The sequence below is a fragment of the Macaca fascicularis genome, chromosome 15, assembly GCF_037993035.2.
Source record: "Macaca fascicularis isolate 582-1 chromosome 15, T2T-MFA8v1.1".
Taxonomy (NCBI): Eukaryota; Metazoa; Chordata; class Mammalia; order Primates; family Cercopithecidae; genus Macaca; species Macaca fascicularis.
In genome coordinates, this window is record NC_088389.1 from 2,729,258 (window position 1) to 2,752,638 (window position 23,381).

At 62.8% G+C, this 23,381-nt stretch overlaps 1 protein-coding gene across 1 annotated transcript; it reads left to right on the forward strand.

The window, feature by feature from the left end:
- Window positions 1–7,099: 7,099 nt before the first annotated feature.
- Window positions 7,100–16,559, forward strand: LOC123569053 (uncharacterized). The gene is made up of 6 exons (XM_074018073.1): window positions 7,100–7,163; window positions 7,463–7,568; window positions 8,968–9,373; window positions 10,453–13,379; window positions 13,598–14,068; window positions 16,273–16,559. The coding sequence occupies exons 1-4, from the start codon at window positions 7,100–7,102 to the stop codon at window positions 11,005–11,007; spliced, it is 1,131 nt and encodes a 376-aa protein (XP_073874174.1). The 3' UTR covers window positions 11,008–13,379; window positions 13,598–14,068; window positions 16,273–16,559.
- Window positions 16,560–23,381: the final 6,822 nt, after the last annotated feature.

Genomic DNA, 23,381 nt, shown 5'->3' on the forward strand with positions numbered 1-23,381 from the left:
GCAGGGGGAGGTGCTCGCCCACAGGTAGGGGGACAGAGGGCTGGTTGGCAGCTGGCCCAGCGTCTGTCCCTGGGCAGGCAGACCCCAGGAGGAGTCCTTGGAGAGAGGGCTGAGCTCTAGCTGGAAGCCACAGTGTTTGTGAGGCTGGGGGGAGCTGCCCCACCCCATCGCCTTTCTGGAATTCTAGGTGAAGACCCCTCGACCGAGATGACACTCCCCTTTCCCCAGCACCACAATGTCTTCCTTCGGCTTTTAGGAACCTCTCTGGAGACTCTCTTATCCAAACCTCCCTTGTACAGGTGGGGAAACTGAGGCCTGGGGGCCGGGACAGCCTCTTGATCTCCCTGGCAGCCAGTTGGGGCCTCAGCACCCCTGCTCACTGAGCCCCCAGAAAGCTGGACCCAGGCCCCACCTCAGCTGATCCTGGCAGCGGTATTTTCCCCGGGCTCCAGGCTGCAGCCCCAGCCCCCACCTTCCATGCACCCCCTCTGCAGTCCCCACCTTCCTCACGCCCTGTCCGCAGCCCCCACCTTCCTCGCGCCCCGTCCGCAGTCCCCATCTTCCACGCGCCCCGTCCACAGTCCCCACCTTCCACGCGCCCCGTCCGCAGCCCCCACCTTCCTCGCGCTCCGTCCACAGCCTCCAGGATGTTGCCGGATCTCATCCAACTGCTGCCACCTCCCGCTGCTGTGGCCACAGGCAGGGCTGCTGGGACCACCTGGCCTCCACGACCATCTCCGTGACCCCCCTTTCTTCCTGCCTGTTCCTCCTCTCCCGGCCCAATGGCTCTGAGACACTTTTCTGACCCCTCTGTCGGTCCCCATCTCTGAGCTCTGGCATCCTCTTGGGCCGAATCCTGCACCAGGCCCGAGCACCAGCACCTGGGAGATTTTCCGGGGCTCATGGAAATATTTTAATTTATTTTAAAATCAGAAGAAAAAACTGAACTTTTAAGGCCAAGAAAATGCTTTAATACATAATATGAATATATTTGTCTTTATACCAGCACAGACATAAAATACGATTTTTTTTATTTTTTATTTTTTTGAGACGGAGTCTCACTCTGTCGGCCAGGCTGGAGTGCAGTGGTCAATCTCGGATCACTGCAAGCTCCACCTCCCGAGTTCACGCCATTCTCCTGCCTCAGCCTCCTGAATAGCTGGGATAACAGGTGCCCGCCACCAGGCCAGGCTAATTTTTTTTGTATTTTTAGTAGAGACGGGGTTTCACCATGTTAGCCAGGATGGTCTCGATCTCCCGATCTTGTAATCGGCCCGCCTCGGCCTCCCAAAGTGCTGGATTACAGGTGTGAGCCACTGCGCCCAGCCAAAATATCAAATTTTTTACTACTTTTATTTTTGTGGAGGGGTGCTCAGGAAGATGCCCTGGCCCCATCCACGTGGCGCTGCAGCCCTGGCCCGAGCTGGCCCACCCCCCAGATGGCTGCTGTACTATCACCCTGCCTGGCCTTGCAGCCCTGGGGGCAGAGCTGAGTCTGTGTCTGTGCCGGGCAGACACAGTGATGGCACCTGCGGGTCTGGCGGCCCTGTCGAGGCGCCTCACGGGCACCAAGCGCCCCCCCGTCATCTCCCTGCCCCATTCTCCAGGTCCTTTGAGCCCAAAGCCTGTGGGGTGGTCCCATGGCTCCATGAACCTGGGGATCTTCTGGCCAACATCCGTCTCTGGGGGGCAGGGAGGGCTGTGCACGCTGCTGGTGCCAGGAGGGCTTTGAAGCGCCCCAGAGGCACTGTAAACCGGGTAATGAGGGCAATTAAATCTCAGTCAACTCAGAAAGGAAAAGGACCTTCTTCGGGGTGCCAGGAGCCGGCACCAGCCTGTGTCCTCCATCAGACGGGGGTGACAGTGAGAGGCACACTAGGACAGGCATGGCCCGGGCTTGGAGGCTGTGGAGCAGGGCTGATGCCTGCACTGCAATGAGCTTTGCATCAATCTCTGCCACACCTCGGGATGTAGGAACCATGAATACCTGTCTTTGCAGCTGGGGACATAGGCTCCACAGTTGCACGGTTGCACCAGGTCATGGAACCTTTCAGGTGCCACCACCAGCAGGCAATGCTCCCTTCTAGGGGCAGAGCACGGGGCTCCCTGGCTGGGCTCAGACTCGGTGCTGGGCCTACCTCTCCCTGGGGCTTCACTGCCCCAGTTCCAGCTAGTCCTGGCAGCAGCAGAGAGCTGGGAGCTGGCCTCCAGCCCCTCCCCTTACTCCAGCTGGGTACTTACTTCCTGGGTCCCGCCTGCCCCCAGTCCAGGTGTGGGCTGGGATGGTGTGGGGGGCGGCGAGGTGGGCAGGGCAGGGGGCTGGACACCACTTCTCCGGGCTTTTCTTGAGAAAGGGCCCCTCCGGCCACACCTTCCTGGGCCGCTATCAGAAGCCAAACAGAGCCGAGGAGTGTCAACGCCTCAGGCCTCCACCTGGCAGCTGGTGCCCATGGGCTGGGGCCCAGGCGGGAACACCGCAGACCCCTCTGAGCCCAGAGCTCTGTGCTATTTTTAACACCACTGGGAGAAGTCGGGCAAATAGTGTGGGCCCCTCCCCGCAGCCCTGTGACCTCCACCCCTGTGTTTGCACTCTCACTGGGCAAACAGGCGGCGATAAGGCAGAGATTAGAGGGATCGTTCAGCTCCCAATAAACAGCTTCTTCTCCCCCAGCGTGGGATTCCCAGCATCAGACCCCAGGCTGGCAGCTGCAAGGGCTGAGAATGCAGGCGCCCCAGCCCTGCCCCCGCCCCTGCCCCGCCCTGCCCCGACCCAGCAAGGCTCTGGCTTCCCGGTCCGAGGCATCTCCAGCACCCCAGGGCACTCTACCAGCCCAGGATCCCCTGCCACCCCCGCAGTCCCACCCCGCAGGTGGGCATCTGCTGTGTGGTGTTGGAGTTTGTCTCCAGCAAGGGCCGACCAGGTTGGGGTTGGATGGACGTGGTTGGAGCTCGGCCACTGTGCACCTGCTGTCTGCTTTGCCGTCGCTGCCCCGTCCAGCCTGGCTCTCCATCTTTTGGTGCTGTCTAGGAAGAGTCGAGGTGGCGGAGGGGACGTGCCGGCACACAGCAGGCACTTGGCAAGCCGGCGACCTGGCCTCCTAGCCCCACACTGGCCAGACTGGCTCCCTCAGCTTCCCCCTGGCCTGCGCCTGGCCTCCCTCCTGCACCCGCTCCAGCTGGCCCGAGTCCCCTTGAAAGTGCAGGACCAGGAGGGGACACGGTAGCGAGGGAGGTGTGATGGGGCCCAGCAGAGTTGACAGTCACTTCCAGAGCAGCGGGAGGCGCTCGCCCTCGGCAAATGCCACTCGGGATGGTCTCAGTCTGGGGTCTGGGGGTGCAATGGGCAGAGTTTGAGTTGGAGATCTACAGAGCTTAGGCTAAGATGGGTTTGGAGCCAGGGTCAGTCTGTGCCTGGGATAAGAAGCCAGGCTCTGATTGAGGTCAGAGGTCACCCCTTGACTGGGATGGGAACTCATTCTGTGCCTGTGTCCGGGCTCAGGCTATGGCTGGGAGCAGAGTTTGACTTGTAGCTGGGATCAGGGGTCAGTCTATGCTTCTGATCAAGACTCAGCTTAGTCTGGGATCAAGGGTCAATTTGGACTGGTGATGGGGGCTCAGTCTGTGACCAGGGTGAGGGGTAGACCTATAGGTGGCCTCAGGGATTAGTCTGTGGCTGGGGTGAGGACTTGGTGTATGGCTGGGATCAGGGTTCAGTGTGTGACTGGGGTCAGAGGTCAGCCTGTAGCTGGGATTAGGGATGAGTCCATAGCTGGAGTAGAGACTCAGACTGTGTCTGTCAAGACTTAATCTATAGCTCAGATCAGGGCTCAGACTGTGGCTGGGATTAAGGATCAGACCATGGCAGGGGTCAGGGTTCAACCTGCTTCGGTCTGGACAGTCTCTGCCTCTGCCCTGGCCGTCCATTTATCCCCAGCTGTCCTGGGTCAAGTTGCTGCAGCTGAACTTTGCTTCCTCTTTGGATCAGAGTGTTCTTGGCCAGCACCCAGCAGCTGATTCCCCGGGGAAGAGGCCCCGTTCCCGCCAGCCACATTCCCACGCCAGCCTGGGAGGCTGCCAGAGAGTGGCTGGGTGTCGGGGGCTGCCTCCCAGGGGACCTGCCTCGCACCCTGCCCGGCTCTGAGGACAGCACAAGACTCCTGCGGACGGAGCTCCTAACCCCTGAGCTCACTTCCCCAGAGCCCTGTGTCCCCGTTCCCGCCTTCCTGCCCCAGGGCGAGGGGCTGGAGAGATGGAGGGCTTTGTAGGCCTGCAGACCAAGGTGGGAGAGGCCGGGCGCTTTCCCCAGGTCCTGTGGCTCAGGAAGCCAGCCATGGGCCTGCGCCTCCATGGGCCTCAGTTTCCTCAGGAACAGAGTGGGTAGGAGTGGTGGCTGGACGGGAGCCATCCAAGGCCCCTCTGGCTTGTCTCTTATCCCAGTGTGATAAATCTGACTGGCCAAGGACTCACGGGGGCCTTGGCTGTTCCTGGGGGCTGACAACAGCCTGGGTCCCTACAGAGCCATTGAGGCGGGTGGGTCCCAGGAGGAGACAGTTTGTCCTTGGAACCAGAGGCCCATCCCAGGAGTCTGTGGGCGAGCCCTCCAGATGGGCATCACCTCCGGTGGGTTCGTGCAGGGGTCGGGGCCTGTGTGGCCAGAGGGGCCTGGCCGACTCTTGAGAGACTGGCTGGCAGCTGGAGCAGGTCTGGGGCAGGTGCACTGTCTGAGGGTGACCATGCCCAGCTCCCAGTTCCAGGGGGCTGAGGAGCCCCAGCAGCTCTGGCCAGACAGCTCTGAGGTCAAAGCCTGGGGCTGGGTGAGGCTGAGAGCCAGGGGCCACAGGCCTCCATCCCCAGCCCTCAGACTCAGGGGCCCTTAAGAATTCCTGACTGCCCATGTCCTGAAGGCACAGCCACCATATAGCTGGGCAAGGGCCCCGAGTGTGCGACTTCCTCCTGGGAGCCTCCCAGCAGCTGACACGGCCCTGTCGCCCCACTCTCCAGAGAGTAGTGCTGAGGCTGAGATGCCGCTGACCATCCCAGGACCAGACGAGGTGCGGTGTGTGCTGTGCGCACAAGATCCTACACAGATGCTCTGACCAGGATCCCCAGTTTCAAAGGGAGAACATGGAGGACCAGGGAAGGACAGGGCCTTGGCCAGGGTCTCTGGGTCCACGTTTGTTTTGGGAGCTGCCTGTGCCCCCGTCCTCTCTGGGGACCGAGCGGGCTGGGACACGTGCAGTGGGGGCTGGGCCTCCTGCAGCCCCACGAGATCCTGCAGCTGCTCGGCCGGTGTTGCAAACGGGCTCCCCCACTCCAGACGTGTCCCAACCTGCAGCGGCCCCTGCCCCCGGGCCCAGAGGAAGGCCTCGCCCGCCTTCCCCGGGCCAGGACAAGCCCCAGCGCGGCCCCCGTGCCAGCTCCGAGCGTGAGAAAGTGCTGAGCCGGGGAGGAGGGTGTGGCGTGGGGCCAGGTGTGAGTACCAGCCAGCGCCCACCTTCGCTTCTTGAGCCCAGCCCCCAGCTTCTGCCCTGCCCGGCCCCTGCCCCCGGCCCTGCCCTGGAGCTGGGGCAGAGAGTGCCCACCTCCAGCCCCCTCGAGGGCTGGCCCCTTGGCTGCAGCTGCCACCCCTGCCCCTCAGCTCTGCCCCTGAAGCAGTGCGTGGCTGCACACAGCTGGCGCTAAATAGTTATCTCCATCAGAACAGGAGGCAGAGCTGCGTGTGTGGCCACATGGCCAGCAGGCGTCCGTGGGGGTGGGGGAGACTCGCCAGAGCAGTTCCTTCCTTGTTGGGGTCACTGATCTGGGCTGCGGTGGGCCCTGGGTCAGGTGTGGGGCCTGGGCCACCCCAGCGATACCCTGCTCTCCCGAGTCAGACACAGAGCCCAGAGTCTTTGGGCCTCCTTGGCAGCCCCGGGGTTCCCAGGATAGGGTGCCCCACATTCCCAGCGTTCACCCAGGGCCCGGGAGCACCAAGGCCTGGTCTCTGGGTCCCAGGAGTGGTCCTGGGTCCTTTGTGGGCTACCGGAGAGGAGGAGGGAGAAAGGAGGAGGGGCCCAGAGCCCGGAGTGTACGGGGCCTCCCTAAACCCTAACCCTGACCCTGACGGGCATGAGCTCACAGTGGGGGTGGGGCAGTCACGCCATCCTCCGAGCAGCCAGCTGTGGAGGGTGCTGCCCGGGCATGTGCCCGCTCTCCGCATCAGGAGCTGCCTGGTGGGAACCAGCCGGGGCTGCCCTGAGAGCCCAGCAGCATCAGAGGTGGGTCCCCCATCACGGAGCTCTGGCTGGAGCCTCCTAGGCCAACTGGCTTTAGACATATTGTCTGCTTCACACATGGGGAAACTGAGGCACCCAGCAAGGACGCAGCTCACCTAGGCCACCCAGTCTCTGCACCACAAAGGGGCTTCGAATGGCCCCAGAGCCCACCAGGCCCACAAAGGCCCCTCAGGACTCCGTGAAGGGGGCTGAGCCCTGGCCCCAGCAAGGCTGGGGAGACACGGTCTGTGCCCAGGAGCTCCGGGGAGGCTCCCAGGAAGAGGCGTTTCATGCCCCAGGCGGCTGCAGGATGACTGATGTGCCTGAGAAACAGCAGGGACGGCACCATAGCTGGGGAGAGCGGTGCCCGGACAAGGCCCCTGTGCAGAAGGGAAGGTCCAGGCTGCTCCCCACGTGTCTGTGTGATGAGGCGGAAGAGGCAGGGCACAGGCCCTGGGGGCTACAGCACTCAGGAGCCCGGGGCATGGGGCTAGGCCTGATATCCCGCCCGTGCCCTCCCTGGTGGGCCACACACCTGTCCTCATCTGCCTTGGGCTGTGCTGGGCCCTGACCAGAGGCTCTCTTGGGCCTGTCTGCCCCCCAGCACTCGGCTTACTCAGCGCTCTAGTCCTGGGACCCTCACCAGCAAAACCTCAGAGTGTGAGGCTCCTGTTGGACCCTGGAGATTCCACAGTGGCTTTATTTAGGCCACTCCGGGTGTGGCAGCGCCCAAAGACAAGGGGAGGAGATGTCCCAGGGACCACACAGCAATGGCACGTGTGACCAGACACTGATGGGGACAGCAGGGCAGCTTGCCGGCCTGGCTCTCAGAGGACTCACACGGGATGAGGCGGGGGACTGGCGGACAGGCAGTGGCTGAGGACTCGGGCTTCATCCTTCGGGCAGCAGGTGGGTTGAGCTGATGCACGAAGACGTCCAATTCACACTTTAGAAAGATGCCCCAGGTCCTGGGAGCAGTGCCCAACCTGCACAACCACACGCGACCAGGTCCAGCATGGAGGATGGCAGGGGCCTGGCCCTGGAGTAGAGAGGAGGTTGCCCACCTCCAGAAGCCTCCTGATCGCACGGCCAGCCCCTCCTCCACCGAGCCCACCTCGAGCATCCTGCCCTGGCAGCGTCCCCCGCAGGGAGGGGCCACCCTTGTTTATGGCCAAGTCACCACAGCTCCTTTACCATCTGCTGCAAAGGAAGGAAGGCCCCCGCTACCCACCCCACCTGTGGCGGCCGGCGCTGCGAACGGAAAGCCGAGGGCACCAGGCCACCTGTTCCCAGCCTAGGAGTAGCAGGGGGACGGTGAGGCTGGGCTCAGCTAGACATGGGCCTGTGGGCCTCCAGCCAGCTTACCCCCACCCAGCCCCACAAGCCCACCCAGCCCTGCCTCTTCACCCTGGCTCTGATCATGTCCTGGAGAGGCGTCGTGAGCCCCATACGTGCCTGGGCAGAACCCACCATCTCCCCCAGCACCTGGGGGCAGTGTGGGACCTGAGGGACGTGGTCATTCACAGCCTGCCCTGCCTGTGAGAGGTGGGATGGCTCAGACTCTCGCAGCCGTGGGCCAGGCTGGGGCTGCCACAGCCTGTGCATCTGGTGAGGGTCCTGGGCGAGCATCCTGTTCAGAGGCAGGAAAGCCATGGTATGGGGGTCTCGGTGGAACTCACTGCCAAGGGTCTGTGCACGGAGCACCTTTTCCCAGGGAGACGGGGCAGGGCAGGACCCCCCACGGCCTCCCAGAACCAGCAGGTCTCCACAGGGTCCTTGTGCCTGGTGCGCCCTCCCCGTGGGAGAGCAGCCTGCCCAGAGGGCGGCCGGCACGTTGGGGCCTGAGCCGGCGAGTCAGATTTCTGCCTCGGCACTCAGGCGGGTGTTGCAAGAACAGAGGAAGGCTGGCCGCAGGCGCTGGGTGGGCCTCAGGGGGCCTGAAAGGCCTTTCGTGTGGGAAGAGGGGGCTTTCTGGAATCCCAGGACCCCCCACATGGGTGAGGCGCCGCACCTCTGCCCGGGGGCCCCAGGTGGTGGTGGGGTGGGCATCACCTCCCGGTCCCCAGGAATCACATGCTGGGCCTGGTGCGGAGGGAGGCACTGGCTCCTCCGGGCAGAGGCCTGCAGGCTGGGGATGCCACAGTGGCAGCCCCACAGGCACAGGGCGCTGCGGCCTCCATCCTGAGGTCCCTCCCAGGCGGAGAGCACCTGGGGGCCTGCAGGGGTACAGCCACATGCGGAGGGACACTGCTAGGGTCTGGGAAGCTGAGCTCAGTGCGGGCCCTGCCCAAATGCGCGTGTGACCCCAGCAGCTCGCCCCCTTCTCCAGGCCTTGGCCTGCTTCCTCCAGGGGCTGCCCAGGCTACCAGGCTCTGCCAAGCTGTGTGGAGCCCCTGGGCGTCCCCTCCAGGTGCCCTCAGCAGACGTGGAGCAGCTCTCCAGCCCAAGCCGGCCCTGCACTCGGGTCTCAGCGTCTATCTCTGCTGTGGGCGACTGTCTTGGGTGGGGCCAGGCCACTCCAGATAGAAGGCGCTGGTTGGGTGCGGGGGGGGGCTGGAAATGCCCCACACCCCCTCCAGTCCCCGGCAACCGGCCTGGCTGGGGCTCTGGGGTCTGTGGCCGGAGCTCTGTCAGAGGAGCTGAGACAGCCACGGTCCAAGCAGCCCCACCAACCCCAAGCCAGCCTGGCGGAGGCCCAAGAGTCCTGAGGGAGGGTCTGCAGCCCCCTCCCCACTTCCTCTCCCCTGCACACTCCAGGCTGTCCTCTGCGAGGCTGTCACTCCAGGAGACACGGGCCTCCTGCCTCTCTTCTTCCCCCACCGCGCAGGGGCAGAGGCTGGGGAGGGTCCCGCAGGGCCAGGAGAGATGTTCAGTTTTCACCGTTCCTGGGCTGCGACCCCAGCTGGGTGGGTGCGACCTGGTGGGATGGCCCAAGCCACCCCGGCTTTTGGGCGGCCTCCTGGGTGGCCCCTCGGCCTGCCCCTTGCGTGTGGCCACGGGCAGCCAGCTTTCCGGGCCCCAGTTCGTTGCACAAGTTCCTGGGTCAACATAAACAACCGCGGTGCACCACAGAGTTCCTGGCCCGGCTTCCTCTCCGCTCTGTGTGCGACCTCCTGACGGTGAGTGCCGCTGGCCCAGACCCCGGTGTGGTGCCGGCCTAGGACTGCTCTGTGATCACAAGTCACTGAAGCAGCCGGGCTCTGTGGGTCGGGGTCAAGCACCGCAGCCTCCTCTGGGGGTGCCAGCAGCGCAAGGCAGCCCCCGTGCCTGCCAGAGCTCGGTCCCCAGACCACTGGCCTCACCAGTGAACACAGGGGCATGATGCTTACACCCATCTGGAAAGTGAGGAAATGCACACGGGAGCTCCAGTGCTTCCTGGTCGTGAGCTCATCTGTTTCTGGTGAAAAGAACCCAACCAAACCCACGTAGCAGGACTGGCATCTTCTCCCTGCCTCAGAGAAACTGAGATCCAGAGAGGTGCCTAGCCTCCAAGGGTCCCTAAAGTTCCTCCCCTTCTTCCTCCTCCTCCTTCAGGAAGTCCTCCTGGACTGCCTCACCCAGAAGGGGTCTTGGCCTCCCTGGGTAATGCGGCATCCCCTACTGCTGCCCTTTTCTGGCTGTTTGAGGACAGCTGGTGCATCCAGTTCTTCCCTGTCTTCCCCCACTTGATTCGGCATACATTAGGCGCTCCAGAAATGTTTGCCAATTGCTTGGCCCAACTCACATGCCCCTCTAGGTGGAAGGTACACTCATTCCCACCCAGACAGTGTATGTGTGCCAGCACGGGCTCTGCTCTCCTGGCCTCCCCATCTTTGCTCCCAATGTGCCATCAGCTGGAAAGCCAAGAAGCTGTTCCCACAGCAAAGGGGCAGCCAGGAGAGCAGGGGCAGGCCAAGGACCCCGGGGACCCCAGGCCTCCACATCCTCTCCTGGGACCCATCTCCCTCCCACTCCTTCCTTGGCCCCAGGGGACATCCGAGGTGGAGGCTGCCGTGTCCCGGTGCCCGGGCTGAGTCTCCACTGCCCGGACTGCCCAGTGCTCCTGTGTCCACAGCCAGTGTGTCCTGGCCTGGCCATGGCTGCTGGGCTGTGGCTGACAGCCTGGCCTCAGGGCCGGTGGGACTTGGGAGGGGTTCTGCCACTTGGTCGTGGTGTGACCCAGCCAGCAGCCTCGGTTTCTTCACCACTTCCCTCACAGGATAAGGAAGTGAAAGATGGCAGATGCTTACGGAGCAGTGGGCGCCCACGGAGACGAGCCACGGCCACGCGGGGGTGCAGGGGGACGGCCAGGGTCCTGTCCACATGGGACTTAGGTCTCAGTTCCAAGGCAAGCTGTGCCCCTGGAACCGGCCTCCATGCTGCCTGCACCCCCAGCTCCTGCGCTTTGAGGGGCTGCACCGGGCAGAAGTGCCTGGTGTGGGGCCTTCGCCGAGGCAGGTCTCGGCTGGCAGCACCTGCCACAGGCCTGCGCTGGGCTCAGCACGTGCTTTGCAAAACGGCAAGTAATGCCTGCTCTGTGGAGGAAAATTGGCCAGTGCGGAGGAGGGAGGAGAGGAAGAAACAGGGCTGGGCCGGCTGGAGATCCCCGCTTTGGCTGGCAGCTCCCCAGGCCTCCCCCAGGTGCTTCTCACACAGGCGTAGCGGTCGGACAGGACTTCCCAGCACCTGTGGCTTTCCCCAGGTGACAGCAGGCCAAACACCACGTGCTGACAGTGACTCTGAGTTCTCGTCGCCTTTTCCTTTAAAAGAATGACCTCTCCTTCAGCCCAAACCCTCTCCACACGCCTCAGCCAGCCCACCTCTTCCCTAGCCTCTCCCAGGCTGGCTGTGGCTGGTGGGGCGCCCGGCTGACTGCCCCACCTAGGGCCCTCTCATGTCCGTCTGGTTTTGGATGCTGAGGAGTTTACTGCCCCGGATGGCAGTTTCCATACTAGCTCTCTGTCAGCCGCTCTCTGCACCTGTCTGGTAGGTCTCCAGGTACACCCCTGCCCAGCCTCTTCATGTGGGAGTCCCAGGGGCAGCAGCCGCCGGGGCCAGGCCTTCCGGCCAAGCTCGGATGCCCGCTCCTTCCAGAGCCTCCTGATCACCCCAAGTAGAGGAGCTCACAGAGCTGCCCCCAACAAGGAGCTTCTTCTCACCCACAGTCTCTTTCACTTTGCAGCAGCTCAGGGCGCCGTCATTCTCTCCAACTCACAGGGCAGAGGACAGGACAGAGACCCTCACCGGAGGGCACCTGGCCTGGAGGCGTCGCCGCCTTCGGCTCCAACCAGCCCCATGCCCTGCAAAGCCCCCGAGGGCCAGGCCCACCCAATGCTGCTCGACTCCGTAGCCTGGCCCAGCGTGGCGGCACAGCTCACAGGAGGCACGGGCCTGTTCCCAGTGCACGGCCCCAACGCTTCCCGCCATCCGGTTCGGGATTCGCATCTCCGGTGTGGGTGCAGGTCCCAGACCCCGGGCCTGCCAGTCCCCACACCAGAGCCACCGAACTCCAAGGGCCCTGTCCTCTCGACTCCCCCACACCCGGTGGGCGGCCCACATCTCTTGCATGGCTCTCAGCCTCTCCCCCTGCAGCCCTGAGGGTCTCCCCATAATGGCCCTCTTTGGCACTTCCTAAACCCAAAGAGGCAGCAGATCTGAGACACGGCAAGGCTGGCCAGGGCTCCTGCAGGGAAGTGGGTCGGGCCCTCCCTTAGGCCTGTGCCCCCAGCCTCCAATCCCACACCCCCATCACCCCCAGGTTGCCCTGCAGGTGCTTCGTGTTTGGACAGCTGGAAGCAGAGCTCGGCCTGTGACCTGCCTGGTCCAGCAACTGGCCCTTCTGGAGGTGAGCCTGGGAGTGGCCGAGCCGAGGAAATCACCCCCGTGGGGAAGTGAGGGAGGGGCAAGGCCCACCCCACCAGGCTCTGGAATGTTCCGTGAACTGGATCCTGGAGAACCCACTTATCTGGGCTCCAGGAAGGCGGGGGGCAATGTTTCTTTGACCTGAGGAAGCAAAGCAGCCCCCTGACATCCTTCCACACTCATCCTCTCTGGTGGGGAGCCAGGGAGGACACATATGAGATGGACACGGTGGGGGCCCACATCCCAGGCTACTCAGACAGCAAGGGTCAGTCCGGACGGGCTGGAGAAACCTCAGGCCTGACATGCCTCAGTTTCCCCAAGTGCACCATGGCCCAGATGGCTGGAGACCTCTTGCTGTGTCTCCTCTGCCTGCAAGATCCAGGAGCCCAGGCTCAGCCTGCGAACCACCTGGCCCCATCCCTGAAGGGGGACGGGGAGGGTCTGCGACCATCCTGGGGGGTATCCACGCCCACTTCTACCTGGGGATGAGGGTGCGAAGTCCCATGCAGCCGCCACGCAGTCTCACGTGCCTGACAACGGGAGCCAGGCCAGCCCCTCACAGGTGCTCCTGGGCAGCGTCCCTGGTGACCTGGACCAGTCACCCCAAGGGCACGTGCTCCAGGCAGCCCCCTCGTCTTAGGGGGCACGGGAGGCACCGGGGGTCTTCAGCCGGTGATGGGGTGACTGACGAGGTTCAGCCCCAACACCGGGGTCCTGTGGCCACTGGGAGCCGGAGCACCCCCCCGGCTGGAGCTGAACCGTGACTACAGCCCTTCTCAAGAGATGGTGGGGAATCGTCCCCGTGTCTAGGGTCCCACAGACTGGGCAGGCCAGACAGGCCCTCGGAGGAGGCTGGTGGGATCCGAGTAGGCAGAGGGGAGAGGGAGAAGCGAAAGGGCAGCCCCAGCCTGCGGTGGGCGGGAGGAGCCCTGCTGTCACTGTCATGGGAACCACCGAGTCACCGGAGGGGCAGGGGCAGAGGGGTCTCGGTGGAGACAGGGGTCCCCAGAGGCCTTGGGAGACAGGGGAGGTGCCCAGGGCTCTCTGGCCTTGTTCTCTACCAGTTCAATGAGAGCTTTGTTCCAGGGGCCCCGGGTCCCTCTGCCTCCAACAGTCTGGGCTGTGTTTTCTGAGCACCTACTGTGTGCTGGGTGTGGGCGTCCAGGCAGGTGTGCTGGGTGTGGGCGTCCGGCTAGGCACTGGCTAAGCCCTGTCCCTCCCCAGAGTCACAGCGAGACACACAGCCACATCCTGTAAACGAAGACCTCGTGTCTGGGAGGTCAGGTAACTTCCCCAAAGCCGGTCTGGCCTCCCAGCCCCATCCCCAGTCCCAGAGGGGAGGTGGGATGAAGGCAGGGCTAAGGCCAGGCCGTGGAGGCAGAGGCGCCTGCCGGCCTGCAGGACGGAGGGAGGAAGTGCCTGGGCCTGGGCAGACAAAGGCCCTCAGATTCACAAGCTGAAGCTCTAGCACCCAGGGCCTCAGCATGTCACTGTGTTTGAAGACAGGTAAAGGTCGTCAAGGTAAGACAGGGTGGTCCTGATCCAATATGACTGACGTCCTTGTAAGAAGGGGAGATTGGGACAGACATGACTGGAGGGACGACCACGTGAGGACGCCTCAGCGAAATGGTGTGCAAGAGCGGGAAGTGGGGCCTCAGAGGAGCCAACACTTGGATCTCGGGCTTCCAGGAGGATCAGTCCCTGTGGTTGAAACCACCGGGGCCTGTGCGACTCCGTCATGGCCGCCCCAGCTGACAAATTTCCCTGACCCACCCCGCCGCAGTGCCACCCAGAAGCTTGGCAGGTGCTGTGACAGGGGCTGGGTCCCTGCTCGGCCCTCGGGTGCCGGGGTGTACCCTATGAGAGCGGCACAGCCACGGACACAGCCCTCTGCAGTTCCAGGCTCCGGGCACCATCTGGGACCCCGGTTCCTGATGTAAGAGGCTCCCCACTGCCGTCCCATCCTCTGCAAGGTACCTCGGAGAGCGGCTGGAGGCTAACGGGACGAGGCCTGGGTTTTAGGGTCCTGCCTGGGTTTCTGTGTGGCCTGGGGCCACCGTCTTTCTCTCTCTGGTCCCCTCTACTCTCACATCCCAGGCTGGATGACTGGGGCCCAGGAGCTGCTCCACGCCTCCTCTGGGCTTCTTGGTCGCACCCCTGGCCTGACAGCCCCTGGGAAGGCCCCGCTCTCCCTCTCGGGGCCCAGCCTGGCTCCTCCTGTTGAGCTGCAGCCCCCCAGGCCTCCTTCCCACGCGCATCGGCTCTGACCTCAGGGCTCCCCACATGCGTTCCCCTCTAGGAAGGGCCCCCGGGGGCTCCCTGAAACTCTCTCCTCCCTAGAACACCTGTTCCTCCTGCACCTCCATGGGGGGCCGCATGGGGCTGCTGACCACAGTCTCACGCACAGCCTGGGAGCGCCTGGAGGTTTCGGGGCGGCAGGCGCTCAGTCAGTCCTCGGGTCACCATGGATGGCCTTGCTCTGTGATCCACACTGAGGCCCAGTGGTCAGCTGGGGGGCTGGACAGGAGGCGGCCACTTCCTGGGCTGGTGGTGACTCACAGGTCCGTTTCTGGGAAAACTCCCGCCCACCCCCACTCAATCCGGATGGTGCAGAGCTCGGTGTGGGGACCAGCTGTGGGAAGTGCATTGTGATTAGGGGCCGCGTCTGGGGGTGGGGAAGGCGGGAGCTGGGGCGGAGGGTGGGGTGGGGTGCGGGACATCTCCACCAGACGCCTGCCTGGGCTGCTGAGCTGTGCACCCCGTGTGCCCTGACGCCCCACATATTCCCTCCCCGGGCAGAGGTCAGGGGCCCCGAATATCATCACAGGGAGACCACACAAGGCTCTCGCCTGCGCCCCTCCCCAGGTCCCTCATGCTCAGGGGGGCCCGGCCCAGCCTTGCCGAGGCCAGCACAGCCCAGGAGGGGCACCCCCTGGGGTCCCACAGCTCCGAGGGGCAGCGGGTGGCCAAGAATGAATCCGCAGGGCTCCGGCCGGACACTGGAGGAAACAGGCTGCTTCCAAATGGGGCTGGGACGTGGGGACTGTCCCCCAGGCTTCCCCGGCCAGAATCCAAATGCCATTTGCCCAGCCGGGCCCTGGAAAAACATCCTCTGGGAAGAGTCCGGGGAGGAGAGGAGGCCTCTGGCCGGGTGGGGAGCAGGGCCCAGGCCTGCTGAATAAACACCCAGGGACCCTGCAGAGTGAAAACAGAGCCGCAGCCGGCCAGCCCCTCCCAAGCCCATTTGGCTGCTGCAGCCCTGACCCTGTTCAGGGAGTCTGGGCAAGTCTTTTTTGTCTTAACAGCTTCATTGAGATACGCAGTTGGTCCTTGATCAATGGGGGACTCGGGCACCAACCCCACACAAAGTGGAAAATCCTTTTATGTATGTATATTATAAGGTCTCAAACTCCTGACCTCAAAAATATACATATATTTTTTAGACGGAGTCTTGCTCTGTTGCCCAGGCTGGAGTGCAGTGGTGCAATCTCGGCTCACTGCAACCCCCACCTCCCGGTTTCAAGCGATTCTCCCGCCTCAGCCTCCCAAGTAGCTGGGGTTACAGGCACCTGCCACCACGCCCAGCTAATTTTTGTATTTTTAGTAGAGATGGGGTTTCACCATGTTGGCCAGGCTGGTCTCAAACACCTGACTTCAGGTGATCCACCTGCCTTGGCCTCCCAAAGTGCTGGGGTTTCTATTTTTATTTTTTGAGGCATGTTCCTGCTCTGTCGCCCAGAGTGTGCTCAGAGCTCACTGCAGGCTTGAACTCCTGGGCTCAAGCGATCCTCCCACCTCAGCCTCCCGAGTAGCCGGGGCCACAGATGTACACCACCTTGCCTGGTTAATTTTTAATTTTTTTGTAGAAACGGGGTCTTGCCGGCCGGGGACGGTGGCTCAAGCCTGTAATCCCAGCACTTTGGGAGGCCGAGACGGGCGGATCGCAAGGTCAGGAGATCGAGACCATCCTGGCTAACATGGTGAAACCCCGTCTCTACTAAAAAATACAAAAAAAATAGCCGGGCGAGGTGGCGGGCGCCTGTAGTCCCAGCTACTCGGGAGGCTGAGGCAGGAGAATGGCGTGAACCCGGGAGGCGGAGCTTGCAGTGAGCTGAGATCCGGCCACTGCACTCCAGCCTGGGCGACAGAGCAAGACTCCGTCTCAAAAAAAAAAAAGAAACGGGGTCTTGCCATGTTGCCCAGGCTGGTCTCAAACTCCTGGCCTCAAGTGATCTTCACGCCTTGGCCTCCCAAGGTGACGGGATTACAGTAGTGAGCTGCCTCGCCAGACCCAAGTATGACTCTTGATTCCGCCGAAACTTAACTATGGAGAGGCTACTATTGACCAGAAGCTTTACCAATAACATAAACAGTCGACGCACGTGTTTGTATCATGTATGTGTGGTATAGTGTGTTCTTACAACCCAGTGAGCCTGAGAAAAGAAAATGCCATTCGGAAAATCCTAAGGAAGAGAGAATGTGTTTCATACTTTCCAAGTGGAAGCGAATCACCTTAAACGTCTTCATCTGGTCTTTTTCACGTTGAGGAGGCTGAGGAGGAGGAGGAGGAAGAGGAGGGGCTGGTCTTGCAGACCCAGGAGCAGCAGAGGCGGGAGAAAATCCACGTGGAGATGACACCCGAGGTTCAAACCCACTTTTTTCCAGGGTCAGCCTTAATTCACGCTCCATGAATTTCTCCACCGACAGTGGCGATTCCACCGTTTCCAGTACGTGCAGCTACGTGCGGCCATCACCACCGTCCATTCAGGATGTTTTCTTTTTTTCTTTTAGAGACAGAGTCTTGTTCTGTCGCCAGGCTGGAGTGCAGTGGCGCAATCTCGGCTCACTGCAAGCTGTGCCTCCCGGGTTCAAGCGATTCTTCTGCCTCAGCCTCCTGAGTAGCTGGGATTACAGGCCTGTGCCACCACGCCCAGCTAATTTTTGTGTTTCTGGTAGAGACAGGGTTTCACCATGTTGACCAGGCTGGTCTCGAACTCCTGACCTCAGGTGATCTGCCCACCTCGACCTCCCGAAGCGCTGGGATCACAGGGGTGAGCCACCGCAAAGCCCGGCCCAGAACATTTTCATCAAAAATAAAGCTTCATCACCGCAGCCCCAGCCCCCCAGCCATAAAGACCCACTCAGCCACCTTCTGTTCCCAGGGGCTCACCAGTGTTGGGCTTTTCGGGAATGGAATCACACACATGAACCGTGGTGTACACACCACATCTTTAAGGCCTGTCCGTGCTGAAGCCTGCCTCAGAATTTCTTCTGTTTTTGTGGCGGAAGGATAAGTATTCCATTGTACAGACGGACTACCCGGTTCATGCATCACCCACCCAGGGGCACTTGGGCCGTTTCCACGTTTAGTGAAGGAAGCCGCACGCGTGTTTGTGCAGACAGGAGCTTCCGTTTCTCCTGGGCACACACCTAGGAGTGGAGTTGCTGGGTCCCGTGGTGACTGTTCGGTTGTTTTGGGAGCTGCCGGCAGGTGCCCCAGCAGCTGGGCCGGTTCACATTCCCTCTGGCGTGCGAGTCTCTGATCTCGGCGCCCACACCCCTGGCTGGCTCTCTCCTCCCTCCAACTTCGCAGCCACACTGGGGGCAGGTGGGAGTGTGAGCGGGGGCCGGGCACACGCAGGGGCTGACTCCACACCTCGCAGGGCTGGTCTGCAGGTCTGCCTGGGAGACAGGAACATCACACCCGCATTTCGGAAGAGGATGCTGGGCTCAGAGAGGCCCACCAGCAAGTTGGGCCCTCACCGGCCACTTCCTCCATTCTCTGGGCTCGGCAGGAGCTCAAGGTGTGCGTCCCTCCCTCGGCGCCCAAGCCCCACGCTGGGCCTGCCCTGGACATGAGTGGACCATTGGACCTGAGGCTGGAGAACCCGGGACAGAACAAAATTCAAGTGTGAAGTTCCGGAAGGTTCTGGAGGGTTCCAGAGGCCCCCGGAGCTCCCTGGGTGCCCTGGACTCCACGAGTGGCCACCCAGCCTGTGGTCCACAGTCACCTAGATTCACCCCCTTGATCCTCCAGACACACACAGGGCAACCCTCGTGTTCCTGGGGCCGCTGGTCCTGTAGCCTGAGCTGCCCTCTGTAGGAATCCCCTCCCTGCCCGGCCACGCCTGCCCACCATGGCCGCCTCCCCAGCTCAGGCTACAGGGAGAGGCCAGAACCTTCTCTGCTCCCGGAACCCACTGTCCACGGCTGAGCACTGAGTTCCCAGCTCTGCGGCTCTGCCCTGACCTCCCCCTTATGCCCATGTCTACTTCTGAGCGCTGAGCCTCGGGCCACACAGCCTGGGGCAGAGGTCAAAGGCTCAGTGCCTCATGGAGCAGCTCACTGGCAGGGGCCACACACCCAGGCCTCCTACCAGCAGGGGGGACGTGGGGGCGCAGGGTTGGAGTCCAGGGAGCCTGGTCCCGAGGGTGGGTGCCCACTAGAGAGTCCTGTCACAGGGCTCCTGACTGGCCTGGGGGTCAGCTCCCCTCCAGTGCCATCTCCATTTATAGAGGAAACAGGCCTGGGGGCTGCCATTAGAATAGTGCTGGAAAACGGGCTGGGCGCGGTGGCTCAAGCCTGTAATCCCAGCACTTTGGGAGGCCGAGACGGGCGGATCACAAGGTCAGGAGATCGAGACCAGCCTGGCTAACACGGTGAAACCCCGTCTCTACTAAAAAAAAAATACGGCCGGGCGCGGTGGCTCAAGCCTGTAATCCCAGCACTTTGGGAGGCCGAGACGGGCGGATCACGAGGTCAGAAGATCGAGACCATCCTGGCGAACACGGTGAAACCCCGTCTCTACTAAAAAAATACAAAAAACTAGCCGGGCGAGGTGGCGGGCGCCTGTGGTCCCAGCTACTCGGGAGGCTGAGGCAGGAGAATGGCGTGAACCCGGGAGGCGGAGCTTGCAGTGAGCTGAGATCCGGCCACTGCACTCCAGCCTGGGCGACAGAGCGAGACTCCATCTCAAAAAAAAAAAAAAAAAAAAAAAAAAAAAATACAAAAAATTAGCCGGGTGAGGTGGCGGGCGCCTGTAGTCCCAGCTACTCGGGAGGCTGAGGCAGGAGAATGGCGTGAACCCGGGAGGCGGAGCTTGCAGTGAGCTGAGATCCGGCCACTGCACTCCAGCCTGGGCGACAGAGCGAGACTCCATCTCAAAAAAAAAAAAAAAAAAAAAAAAAGAATAATGCTGGAAAACATTGAAGGCCACCCCCCCACCCCCTGCCCCTTCAAGGTCTGGGCCATGTTTCCCGGAAGCCAACACCTGGCCCAGGGAGCCCCAGAGGTAGGTTCTGGAGCGCAGGACGGTGGACTGTGCAGGGGCCTTGTGGCTCCCTGGCTCCCCATTGCTGCGGTCACATGGCCTCCCTGGCTGAGCTGCAGCTCCCCCCCCCCGCCCCACAGCAGCCCTCGGTAACCCTCTGGGCAGGACCACTCTGCCAGTTGGCTTCCTAGAAACTGCCACCCTTCCCCTGCAGGTGCCTTAGGGAGGTGGCAGTTGGCCAAACCTGCCCGGCTCCCTGGTCCCTCCGTCCCCTGAAGCCCCTGAGGGCTGGGGAGCCTTCTGATAGCTCTGCCCGTCACTGCCCAGCCCGGTGGGAGTGGCAATTCCAATGGCAAGCACTTCAGCACCACAGGGAGGGGCGGGGGGAGATGGGATACCACAATGTCACCCGCTTGTTCCAAGGCGCAGGCCAGGGCCACCTAGGACCCCGGGGCACAGGGGCGGCAGCCTTCCAGGCAGGACAGACCTCTGGGTCACCCTCCAAGCCCCAGGCCCGAGCGCTTGCAGGCCTGCGGCTGCTGCCACCACCCCACAGATGGGCTCTGGGGGACAGAGTGCCCAGTCTCCTCTGCACCTCGACTGACTTGCTCCGGGCCTGGCAGAGCAGGTACTTGGAAAAGATTTGCCGAGGGAAAGGCAGAGAAGCTGCGGTTCTCTGGCCCCTACAGCGGTGCTTCCCAAGCAGCTGCTCACACTCAGAGCCACTGTTCCTCCAGGGGCCTCCCCTCCGAGCCCAACCTGCCCCCAGCCTGACCTGCCCCCAGCCCGACCTGCCCCCAGCGGTGATGGTGGAAAGTGGATCCTGAAAAAGTGCAGGGAGTTGGAGAGGAGGCTCAGGAAAAGGCTGGGGCCCGGGGCCAGTCGAGGGGTGCTGGGAGTGTTACCTGCCAAAAAATGTGACCTCGGGCAGCTGGCGGGGGATGCAGCAGGCACTGGGAATGTCCTGTGGACACCCTGGAGGGGCAGCTGCAGGGAGGGGCTGTGCAACACTGACCGGGAGTTGCCCAGAGCCTGAAGCCCAGAGCCCGGCCGGGCTGGAGTCTCTGCTTGGCCACGGCTGCCCGCCCGGCTGGCCCTGCCCTGGGGGCCTCAGGTTTCTGAGATAGGGGCCTGGGCCATATTCGAGGGGAGGAGACCCCCACCCTCCCTGGGATGCCCTCCTCGGAGCAGGGGAGCGCCAGGCCTTCCCTTCCCCCAGCCACAGTGCATCCCGCCTGCCTGCAGCGCCCTGGGGGAAGCGCACTCAGTAACTCTTTACGGAGGATCCCGTAGAGGCAGAGGGCGGGGGCCGGGAGTACCCCATCGTCAGGGCCATTTGCTGGAGCTTTGGGCCAGTTTTCCAGGGCCCCTGAGCAGACAGCGCTGGCCCGTTTGGCATTTGTCCCTCAACAAGGAGACCTCACAGCTCCTGTTTTCCCAGGAAGTGGGGCCAGTGCCCAGAGGACGAAGAGACAGAGACAGAGACAGTGAGACGGAGAGACAGTGGGAGACTGACTGAAGGAGAGAGATCCAGCCGAGAGAGTCACAAAAGCATCCAGAGAAGACAGGGAGGAGAGACACAGACCCGGCCAAGAGCCAGAGCGATGCGGAAGGGCTTCCGCAGGAGGACCAGGGAGGCCAGTCCGGGCCCCACCCACCGCCCCGGGCACAGGGACAGGGGAGGCACAGCTGGATCAAAGATCTTTGAAACTGGAATCAAACGCTCAGGTTTTATTGGAGCACTCACTGTGTAACTGTGTAATGGGGGCAGGGACAGTGAGGCTGTGCCCCGAGAGCCTCTTCAAAGGCTGAGGGATTCCTGAGCTCTTTTCTCCCTCCTCCCCTCCTCCCCTCCCTCCTTCCTCCCATCTCTCCTTCCTTCCCTCCCTCCTTCCTTCCCTCCCTCCTTCCTTCCCTCCCTTCCTCTCCACTGCCTCCTTCCCTCCTTCCCTCCTTCCTTCCCTCCCTCCTCCCTCCCTCTCCCCTCCTTACCTCTCTTACTCCTTCCCTCTCCCCTCCTTCCCTCTCTTCCTCCTCCCTCCCTCCTTCCCTCTCCTTCCTTCCCTCCCTCCCTCCTTCCTCCCTCCTACCTCCCTCTTCCCTCTTTACCTCTCTCCCTCCTTCCCTCCCTCCCTCCTTTCTCCCGCCATCCCCCCTCCTCCCTCCCTCTCCCCTCCTTCCCCCTTCTCCCCTCCTTCCCTTCTCCCTCCCTCTCTCCCTCCCCACTCCCTCTCTCCCTCTCCCACTCTTCTTCCCTCCTCTCCTCCTTTACTCTTCCCTCCCTCTCCCCTCCCTTCCTCTTCTCCCCTCCTTCCCTCCCCCTCCCTCTCTCCGTCTTCCTTCCCTCTCTCTATGGACACCCTGGAGGGGCATATGGACACCCTCCTTCCTTTCTTCCCTCTCTTCCTCCTTCCCTCTCCCCTCCTTCCCCCTCCTTCCCTCCCCCCTTCCTTTCTCCCTCTCCCCTCCTTCTCTCCTTCCCCTTCCTCCCTCCCTCCCTCCTCCCCTCCTTTACTCTTCCCTCCCTTCTTTGAGGACCTAAAGAGGGAAACACTCACTGGGGGTTCCAGGGCAGGGGTGGGGGGCACTGCAGGCAGAGGGAAAGCCTGGACAGAGGCCCAGCAGCCTCACGAGTTTGGGGACCTTCAGGCAGCTCGGTGTGAGGGCCTGGCTCTGGGACCAGGCTACAGAGCTGGGCGTCTGCAGGGCGGAGGGAGCTGGAGGCCTGCTGCAGGCTCCCCTGGCCCACAGAGCACTGCTGCACCCTGAGGCTGGAGCAAAGCTCTGTCCCTGTGCCTGGCTCTTGAAAATGCTTGTGTAGCCACCCAGGCAGCTGGCGTCGCCCAGGTCTCTGGGGCAAATGGCCGGCGCGGGGCCTTGCCTCTGGTGGGTGGGAAGTAGCTTCAGGTCCTGGCTGGAGCCGGGCCAAGAGCTGCCGTCCAGGGGAGGGGCCATGAGGGAGGGAATGAGTTTCCACCAGGCTGATGCTGATTGTGCACCTCCTCCAGGCGTCCTCCGGCTGGGCTGAGGACTCAGAAGGGAACTGCCTGTCCCTGGGTGCCACCAGGCTAGTTGGGGGGCGGCAGCTCTAAAAGGACCGTGTGAGCAGAAAGGTGTTGGGAACAGCACCTCAGCAGTTAGGGGTCCGGGAGGCCTCCCGGGCCAGTGAGCTGGCCTTGGACTGTTGAGGAGAGAAGAAATCGCCTCCCTCCTCCTGGACACTGGGCCTCTGTTAATGTCACCAGTGGGCTCCATACGCTGGTCTCCCCATGCAGGTGGCTCTGTTTGGTGTCTCAGCCCACGCCCTCCGACCCGGCCTTCATTCCCTCCTGGCCCTGTGGGGACCATCCAGCCGCAGGACCTGTGCGGAGCTGTCCAGCTGCTGGGGGCCAAGACAGGGCAGGTGACTCCACGCTACTGCTGGGGGCGTCACTGTCCGGGCCCTCCCCACACAATCTCCCTGGCGCATGTTGGCTCCATCTGGAATTAACCACTGGGCCCACCCCCTCGGGTCCCTGGCCTGGGAACCCTCGGCTCTGCCTCCCCCAACACCTGTCCAGACCAGCTGCCCCTGGTTGTCCTCCGGCCACCCTGCCCCTCAGCTCCCCCTCTCCCACCTCGTGCCCTAGCTCTGGCCTTTGGGAGCCCATCCCAGTGCAGGGTAGACTGTGGTCTTTGGGTGGGGTCCTGGGTCTGTGGCCCTCGGGTGGGGTCCTGGGTCTGTGGTCCTCGGGTGGGGTCCTGGGTCTGTGGCCCTCGGGTGGGGTCCTGGGTCTGTGGCCCTCGGGTGGGGTCCTGGGTCTGTGGTCCTCGGGTGGGGTCCTGGGTCTGTGGTCCTCGGGTGTGGTTCTGTGTGTCTGTGGCTGGGACTTCCCTGAGGACAGAACCAGGGCCAAGGTTGCAGCTCGGGGCAGCCAGGTTGGCAAACTCAGGATGGACCCAACTTAAACGGGCCACAAGCAGGTGCAGATACCACAGGCCAGGGCACTGCCCATCCTGCCAGCTGGCAGCCTCAC

Bases quoted from the DNA above. Each gene is read 5' to 3' on its own strand.
- LOC123569053 (XM_074018073.1), top strand. From the start codon at position 7,100: ATGAGGCGGGGGACTGGCGGACAGGCAGTGGCTGAGGACTCGGGCTTC. The intron at 7,164-7,462 runs GTGGGTTGAGCT...TCTGCTGCAAAG, and splicing joins CTTCATCCTTCGGGCAGCAG to GAAGGAAGGCCCCCGCTACC. The intron at 9,374-10,452 runs GTGAGTGCCGCT...CTTCCCTCACAG, and splicing joins CTGTGTGCGACCTCCTGACG to GATAAGGAAGTGAAAGATGG.